Here is a 10,008-nt window from a genome sequence, read left to right on the forward strand (position 1 = left end):
GTAAATATATAGACTTATATACAACAATACATGTATGCATATCACTATATGTATGCATATCAGAATAAAATGTTGAAGCGATGTAGACCACTTAAAATATCATGCGATTCTAAATACAAACTGTACAAACTTCAATTGGATCTAAAGTTCTTCAATAAAATTGTAACCGCAATTCATTTATTACTATTAAGCACTCATGCATGTATGTATGTATGTATGTAGTTACATATACATACTATATGTATACAAAAGCATAGAAAATACCATTGTAGCAATTGTAATAAGTTTTAATTTTTTTTGCATGCGTTGAATTATTTCTTCGAACGGACTTTGATATGGCGAAAAAGTAATCGTAGGCTTACCAATGACTGTGATGAAAAAAGATATGCATACATACATACATACTATTCTGCATATAAAACCCTGTGGGGAAACACTAATTCCAACTGGTTAATTCTCTTTTGCAAGCTAGCAACTGTCGAATTTTACATTGCGATGTCCTACGAAGTGTTAATTGCCCTCCGCTGCATCCGTTTTTCTATAGTTCCGAACCAGGCGCTAATTCGACAGATGTTCAACAAATTTTCATCAAAATTTCAACTTTTTATTCTGAATTTTTAGAAAATTTTTGCGTGTGTAGTTTTATAGCCCACACAATTTTACTGTAAAGAAATGCAAGTTTCAAACGGCTAAACAACCGCATTGATTTTTGAGAATTTTTTTTTTGATGACGGAGTTTTCCACTTTTTTCACATATATATGTAAGTATGAATTTCTTATGAAATAAAGCACCTCCCGTCAGCAAAAAAAATTTCAAAATATCAACGCAAGTTTTTGTAAATTGCGCTTGTTATATTTAAAAAAAAAATTGAAAAAGTAGCCTAAAAATAAAATTCTCAAAATCAACGCAATTTTTTAGCCGTTTGAAACTTGCCCTTCATTAGCCTAAAATTGTGTGGCCTATAAAACTGCATAACCAAAAATTTTCTAAAAATTTTGATGAAAATTTGTTGAATTTTCCTAAATTTTGTATAAAGCTTGAAACCGTTTTGGTTAAAGTTTAGACGATATTTTTACATAAAAATGACGAAAAAAAAATTATCTCGAAAAACACTATGAATATTTGACGAAAATCATCACGTGGTCATTTGTATGAGTGAGTGTATTACATACCTTTGACGGTACGAAACCAATAAGTAGCATCTGTAAAGTGCAACAAAAAAAAATTTATATTTAAAGTAAACTACCCCCGCTGCATCCTTTTTCGATAGCTCTGAATCAGTTCTAAATTCTTCACCTTAGGGGCCATATTCTGTATCACGAACGATAGGCAAAACGAACGATTCGTCTGCACGCGACAACCTTTCTGATTGCGATTTTAAACTCTATCGGTCGTCTTCGTCTTGCTTTTCATACATTACGTTGCAATCATCTCGGTTGCGTTTAAACCGGCTAAAATTATGCCGCCGGACTAATTTTTGAAGCATTCCTCTGCAGACGAATCGTTCGTGATACAGAATAAGGCTGTAAGTATAGGTTTCTAATGCGAAGTATTTTTTTTTTGGGACTTTTCACATTCTCTGTGACTATTTTGAACTTAGGAAAATTGCTTGTCATTGAACAGAAACGGTTAGAAATAAAATAGGTAGTTCAATCTTTAAGAAATCGATGTATTTCGAATTGTTTTTTCCTCTTGCATCAAAATTTAATTTGTTCACCTTTAGTTAGCCATATTTAGATTTAAAAATATAAAAAAAAGTCCCTACATTTGAAATGGTGGAGATTTAGTTACTATCGGACTGGTTCGTTTTTGGCGATAAAGATCTAGTGCTGAACTAGAAGTTTGATTCACTACTTCGGGGTATACCTGCAGGGAAGTTGCCATTGCATACATACTTATATGTATGCATACATGTGTGTATCTGTGGTGTCAGGTACAGGCATATACATTAGGTTGTACCACCAAAAAAAGTTGCGGTTTTTCCATTGGAATTATAGTATTTATTATCCACGGAAAAATATTATAAAATGTAGAATGCTTAGAATGTCTTAGAAGCATAAACTTTTCTGTCATTTGAAGTGATTTTAAAATCAAATATATTTTTAATAACTAATTTTATTTATAAAAAAAAAATCGATTTTCAAGTAGGTACAGCTCACGTCAATGTCAAAAGATTTCCAAAATATTTGGTCGTAAGTCTAAAAATATTTTAAATTTTATAGTATTTTTTCCGATGGAAAAACACTACCGATTTTTTTTTATGGACAGTGAATCACCCTCGTGGACATATAATTAAAACATTTAAATATTTAAATTTAGCTTTCGAATCAAAATCAGCCATCCGACTTTTTTTTTTTGCTAGAGCTTCACAAATATTGCAAAAACGCGATTTTTTAACACTTTGACCACGTTTTTCTCAAAATCTGGAGCTGATGGAAACTTTATACTTACAGATTCGTAATCAGCACAAAAATGTCTATCGATAACGGCTTTTACATTTGATATGAAATATCGTTTTGGTTCAGAAATTGCAACGAATTGATCCGTTTTTATCGGTTTTGCGTTCACATATTTTTTAAACCTTTTTCTCTTTGAGAGCGAATGTTGTCAAATTCTCGAAAATTAATTTACTCGCAAATTACTGTACAATTTTTACATGAACAAACCTAATTTCTTCTTTAAAAGCATGTAAATTCAAATATTGAAAGTTTCTCAGCTTAACCCAAAAAAAAATAAAACGATTACGATTTAATCAAAATCCAATTATTTAAGTTAAGTTTTTTTTTTGGTCTTAAATCTTCATAATAATTCATTAAAAAAAACGGCCTCAAGCTCTATAAAAAAAAAAAAAAATTTGTTGAATATAATTGTTATAAGGCCATAAAATAACAAAACCAAATTATTTCATTTCATATTTTTTTAATATTACTTTAGGTATGTATCTGTTATTTGCTTCGTTTTATCTCTTTCCATGATGTTTAAGTGTGCTAATTAATATTTTACTCGCTAATCGTGACCAGAAAAGCACACATTTGAATTTTTGTGACAAATATTTTCTTATCACTTAATGCCAATTAACTCAACATTTAAAACTATACATACATACATGCAAACATATGTATGCACTTAGAAGGTGTGTGAAAGATGATCTGCTAAAAGAGAAGACCACAACTAGTTCCATAGCAACGAGTTCTTTCTGAAACTGTTACGGAATCTTGACTTAAGAGGTAGCTTTAAATTCAACAAGTTTTTGCTTTCCAGATTATTTACGAAAAACGTTGTTATTACTCTCCGTTTTGAGAGACCCATTATTTTCAACATGAAAATGTAGCGCTTGTGTATAAATAAAAAGCAATAGTTCCATTTATTTACTACGTATTGTATGTGTATGTGTGAATGTTAATGCATATGTATGCAAGCGTGATTAAAATGCATTCCATTAGTAGCGTAAACGCGCCAGACACAATATTTTTTTTTTTATCAATTTTGTTTTGGTTTTATCAACTTGAATCAAGTTTTATTTTGAATGTGTATGTTCTGCATAATCGCTTAAAACAACAAAAACAACCGAAATGCCTATACATATGTATACATACATGTACATATGCATAGTCACGTGAAAAATAATAGTGGCACGACAATTTGACCAGTTTTCGCTATTTTTCTTTTGTTGGTTCAATGCTTATTAATTGAGCTCATTATCTATGTAACCAAAACCATATAAGTCCAAGTTCAAGCTTTGTAAAAAATTAGAAAAATTTTACAACAAACTTACGTATTTTTAGAAAAATTCTAAGAACGCAGTTTTATTCAGAACTCTAAGAAATTTTTCTTAGATTCTAGTTGAATTTTGACAATTTTTTTTTTTTTTTGCTGACGGTGTAACGCACTCATTCCCATCCAAAGTATGTTCGACAATGTTATTTTTATAGAAAAAATAATAATAACACCCTCCACAAAAAAATTATCTAAATCAACGCGAATTCTTAGCAACTTGAAACTTGCACTTTCTTAAACTAGAATTTAATCGACTATAAAACTGCATACTTAGAATTTAAAAATTCTTAATAACAAGTTTGTTGTTGTAAAATTTTGTTGAATTTTCCTAATTTTTCTACTAGGTTTTTTTGAGATAATGGCTGTGGTTTTATACAAAAATAATAAACATTAAACAAACAAACAACAATTAGCCAAAACTGGTGAAAATATAGTGTGCCTATTATATTTCACATGACTATAGATACATGTACCATGTGTGTACGTACATATACCCTATATATGTATACATATGTACATACAAATGCACATCCAAGTTTACATGCGCGCAAGGTTTTCAATTCATTTCGTTAGCAAGGCGGTGAAACCGGTGCATTTAAAACAACTCATCGAACGGCACAGACCGGCGACTGTTGACAACAAACATTTTGTTTTGATTTATTTATGCACACAAATGTATATACATATGTACGTATTTAGCTGATAATTAAATACAAACATATATGAATGTACATATGTACATACATACATATGTACAGATGTACACCTATGGACTTTGGACAGAGTGGACTTCTTTTACTTAACACTTTCCTCTTGTGGACGCGTAAGCACTAATGGTCTTATTTATAAATACTAAAATAGGTTTGTAAACCTTTGAGTGATATTTTCAAACAATTTTTCGATTTCAAAAGCATTTTAAATCCTTTATATTTTTCCTGAATTTAGGTAAAACATAAATACTATCATTAATGATATATACAGTGGGTAGCAACAATTTTGAAGGTTCTTAATGTTAAACTTTTATTTTTTTTTTATAAAAAAATGTGTTACTCTTTAACCCAAACTTTCATAATTTTTAGAATTTTCGGGTACGCAGTTTTATAGCCTGTTAAATTTTAGTATAATAATGAGCAAGTTTTAACGGCTAAAAATTTCGTTAGTTTTTGATATTTTTTTTTTTTTGCTGGCGGCTTTTTGCACCATTCCAGCCATTTCCAGCTCTAAATAAAACGAAAAAATTTATATAAAATAGCGCAAAAGAAATGGAAAAGGAATTTTCTTCTGTCAAAATTTATTGATATAAGTAATTTTGGTAGAAGACAAATTTCTTTTCCATTTCTTGTGCGTCACTTTATATAAATTTTTCCGATTTATTGAAACAGCCCTTAAACGTGGTTTTTTATGGAAGAAATGCACAAGACCGTATGCAAAGGAAATAAAAAAAAAAATTAACGCCAGTTTTTATGAATTGCCTTTTTTTATGAAAGAAACCCCCAAAGGCGTAAAAAAAAAAATCATCGCGATTTTTCAGCCGCTTAGAACTTGCACTTTATTATGTTAAAATTTAATGGGCTACCAAACGGCTCACCCAAGAATTTTTTAAAAATGTTAATAAACCTTTTTTTTAATTTTTCTAAGCTCTGTTTGAAGTTTGAAAGTTTAATTTATATGGTTTTGGTAAAAGCATGGACCATATTTTCATAAAAAAAAAATAGCGAAAAAATGTTAACCTTTAAAGTCTTGCAAATATTTAACAAAAATTACCACGTACTCATTCTTGCTCCCCACTGTACATACATACATATGTACCTGTGTACGATTTTATTCCTCACATAGGGAGATCTCCTTCACGTTCTGGTGGGTATGTAATAAAAAATAGTTCTTAGCAAAAAAAAAACCGACTTCAACTCTCATATAAAAAAAAATATATATATATTAAATAAACTAACTTCCCTAACAAACACTATATAATGCTAAGCTTAAAATTTTGTAGAACCATTTAAATAAATTCAACGAATTTTCATCAAAATTTCAAACTTTTTTCTCAGAAGTGTTAAAACTTTATTGATTAACAACTTTTATAGATTTTTATACAATTTGTTTTTGTATGGAAGAAAACCGCAATATCTTCGGCAACAAAAAATTCTAAAAAATCAAATCAGTGTTCTATAAAGATTTATGCTTAGGTTTATATGGTATTTGTTAGGGAATAAATTGTATTTTAATTCAAAATCTTAAAAATTAATATATAAACATAAGTGGCAAACAATATCATTTTGAATTTGGTCCAAAATGAAACGCGCAACATTGGATCGATGGCAGAGTGGAAGATCGACCTATGTATCTTGGCAGCCAAATCGAAAACGCCCATTCTCCGAAAACTTTTCAGAACTTGATTGAAAAACGGCCCACTTCATAATTTTATTGAAAAAGAGCCTTTCTTATAATTTAGTTGAGTAACACCTTATCTCAGAATTCGGTTCAAAAACGCCCTATCTCAAACGAAAATCCATTGAAACTAAGCTAAGATAGAGCGTTTTTCAATCAGCAGCTGAATTAGGGCGTTTTTGAATAAAATTCTAAGGTATGGTGTACTTGAAAAGTTTTTTTGAGGTATGTACTAGAGGGCTGCGCAAATGGTTTTACTTTTACGATGCACTATTGTACACTTCAGTAAATGCAGTAATGAAGCAAATGCACTTGACAATAAATGAAGTGAAACACATGGCTTGCTCGCAATCAAAACAGATATATGTATGTATATACTGTAGTGTCGCTGCTAGCTATAGTTACTGCAATGACAGTATTTGTTTACTTACTGCAAATAGCGATTTACACTAAATACACCAAAATAACGGTACAGTACTGCGGGTGCAGTAAAACAATTACGTATGCAGTAATAAACAATCACGACAACTTTAATAAATTAACAACTGTCTTTAATTAAAAATAAAAGTAAATCGCAGAGCATTAATTTTTACAATTTTTGGACAAGTTTATAATGAACCTAAAGTGTATGTTTATGTGCATATGTACATACATAAATAAGTATGCACATGTAAATGAAGGATCCTTATTCTAGATTAAGGAAAATTAACGGAAGTAAACAGTGTTTTTATTCATTTGGTTTAAATTTATTGTCGGGTTTTTCAGTTATATGTTCTCAGCTAATTTATTTACACAAATCCTTGCATTTCAAATTTAACAAAATATTAATTTATTGTACATAACAAAAGTTGTATATTTTTTCATTTACTGTATTTGTGTTCCAGGACAATAACAAATTATGTATGTATGTATACTTGGATGTATTTAATGCGTGATATATTATTTAAAAAATAAAATATGCCATACAGTTAGGTATATTTGTATCGTTATATTCAATAATCTATGTACATATGTACGTATGTATATCAACAATTGTGCTGCTTATGGAAAATATAAGTGAAGCTACTCATCACTTTTTTTTTAGTTTTGTTTTCGTTTATGTGCAAATTAGTGTGCATTTACAACTACAATATAAAAAAAAAGAGTTAGGTCGGCGGACAAACAACTTATTAAAGTAAACTAGAAAAGCCTATCTGCATTCAAACATTTACTTAATTGATTAAATTTGCGAATGTCGTCAAAAATATTTTTCGATTTTTTGTAGGAAAACAATTTGATAGCCACATATATTTGCACTTCGTTACTGGTTTATAGGCAATGCATGTTTGTTAGTGCACGCATTATTTAGGCCACATAAGCGCGCACACATTTCTAGCTGTCAGAAGTGATTACATCACAGTCCACTAGCTTACTTGCTACGGCTAGCGAATTCACGATATTGTTTGTTTAATTGTTCCAGGAAGATGAATGTCAGCACTGTATGTGGACCAAGACGACAAAAATATGGTGTGAAACCTTTCCATAACGCAAAGAGACCTTCTTGACGTGCCACCTTGAGCAGCACATCGATGGTGCCACTATATTCCGGCTTAGCGCCAGGTGCTGTCTTCATATTTTGTATACGAGTCTTGGCAATGTCCAACGGCATGGAAGTGATTGTTGTGAGAAAACCACTCAACATACTTGAGCAAAAATGCAGTCCAATGCCTTCTTCCATCTTGAGTGGTCCATTTTTGAAGTAGTTTTTGAATTGCGAATAGGAAGCCAACTGTGTCATATTCACCACCATAGCCCGGCCCATAGTAGGAATGCTGCCACGCCACAATGCTGTCACGCCTTCTTCACGCGTTATGCGTGTCAACGCATTTAACACATTGGAATAGTTGCGCCGCTCCGCTGGCGGCAGACGTCCATCACTGGCCATACGAATAAGTGCGACCTCAGCTGGCGTACCGATGAAGGCGCCCATTGCGCCGGCTATAATACCCATGCCCATGCTGTCCAATATACCGGGCGTGCGTTTAAACGTAGTTTGATAGAAATCCTGCAAGTATGTATAGACGCCAAGCCGGCCGGTAGTATAGGTTGCCTGACGCAGTAGCGCTGCTCCAATGCCCTTATACAATCCCAAGGGACCTTCATTTTTTTACCACCTTCTTAATGCAGTCCAATGAGTTTTCATATTCTTTTTTACCACCGCCAGCACCTGAGATTTGCATTCTAGTCTTCACCAAATCCAATGGCTGCACAATGCAGGTGGCACCCATGCCTGCAATACCTCCGAAAAGGAACTTCAAACCACCTGGAATCGGAGCCGGAGCCTTGGGTGAGACAGCTGCTGCCTTTTGTTCGCCTTGACTTGACATTTTGTACTTTTGCAACACACCGCGCGACCGATCTCCTACTTCAGCGTATCTACCACTCCAAACTATCCACAAACAGCACTCTGCACCTACTGAATTGTTTTCTCAAACGGCACAACACTTGAAGTTTTCTATCTGGATCTTGGAGAACCAAACCCTGAAGTGAATGTGATGCGAAATTAGTCGAATTGTGCAAAAACCAGTGTATAATTTACTAAGCGAATTTTGAATGATTTTGTAGTGCAAAAAAGAACAACAGCGCCAACCGAAACCGAAAACGCGACCGAAATCCAAAGAAAAAACGATGGCACAATTTTTCAGCCTCCTACAAAACGCCACATAACGCATAGAGTGGCCAACTGCCAACAAACAAGCTACAAAAGGAATGTCTAATATATCGCACACCGTATTCAAATGAGTCACAACTCAAAATTTGGCATTTTTGAGATTATGCGCTGAAAATGGACACAGGGCTTTTATTTACCTTCTACAAAAGCTGGAGGAAATTTTCGTTATAATTTGTTAAAAAAAAACAAAGGTAAAGTCACCCTTGCCCGTATGATTATCATGTGCAAAGAAATAGTTTTTCGTATTTTCTCACAGACGGATTATTTAGAGTTGTAACTCTTTTGAAGACGGTGTGCGATATATGTTATAACATAAATTTGTAAGATTAAAAACATCCATTGTCTTCGGAAAAATAAATAAATATATATTAGTGCATTTGTTTAAAAACGAGATGAGAAAATATGGTGCACGGCACAAATTGAGTTATAATGCTTTCTTTATGCTTACAAAGTAAAGTAGTGGCATCACTGCGATGGTAAGCTAACAGCTGGCATTTAGCAGTGACGACTAAGGGAACTTTTACACCCTACACAGCAAGGTGCATTTAACGCGGCGGTGTTGAGGCGATAGGGAGGGCATTACGTTAAAATGATATGTTTGTTGTAACTCATACCAACGACAGTATCGGTATCTGTGTATAATTTGTTAGTGTAATTTTTTACTTATATACGACGAACGCCACCTGGTTAAATACGCCTTGCTACTAGCCATAATTTTGATCCCGTACTTTTCGGACTAATTCTAGTGAAACTGCTAAATCTGTCGGGATCTATTTCTGGTAATATTTGGTACAAGCTGGCAAAAAAACGGTAAGCTCGGACTGGGTATGGGGTTGGGGCCTTTTATTTGTCAGTACTATAGTTTCTTTATGATACAAGCGTTAATATATACAATGAAGAAGCAATTTCAAGCATAATAAAATCCTAACGTCAAAAATGTGTGCACAACTCTAGCAAATCCATTTATCTGCACAAAACGTAGCGCCCCTAACAGCCAGCATACTGCGCCGTTTCTTTCACAACCAAATGCTGCTGACGTCAAACAGAGAAATCAGCTGTTGGCTCTGAATGCCAAAGTGGAGCAAAAACAAAACCAAGAGATCAAAGCAATTTTGCTCTACATTCCAGCTCT

General features: G+C 32.8%; 1 protein-coding gene across 1 annotated transcript; it reads right to left on the bottom strand.

Moving 5' to 3' along the window:
- Nucleotides 1–6,890: 6,890 nt before the first annotated feature.
- On the bottom strand, nt 6,891–8,910 carry LOC118737142 (mitochondrial 2-oxoglutarate/malate carrier protein). The gene is given in 2 exon segments (XM_036467458.1): nt 6,891–8,312; nt 8,314–8,910. Coding segments are annotated over 2 exon segments (957 nt in total). The 5' UTR covers nt 8,533–8,910; the 3' UTR covers nt 6,891–7,574.
- Nucleotides 8,911–10,008: the final 1,098 nt, after the last annotated feature.

This window comes from Rhagoletis pomonella, unplaced genomic scaffold (genome assembly GCF_013731165.1).
Source record: "Rhagoletis pomonella isolate Grant_MI unplaced genomic scaffold, Rhpom_1.0 Rhpom_scaffold_00004, whole genome shotgun sequence".
In the NCBI taxonomy this organism is placed as follows: Eukaryota; Metazoa; Arthropoda; class Insecta; order Diptera; family Tephritidae; genus Rhagoletis; species Rhagoletis pomonella.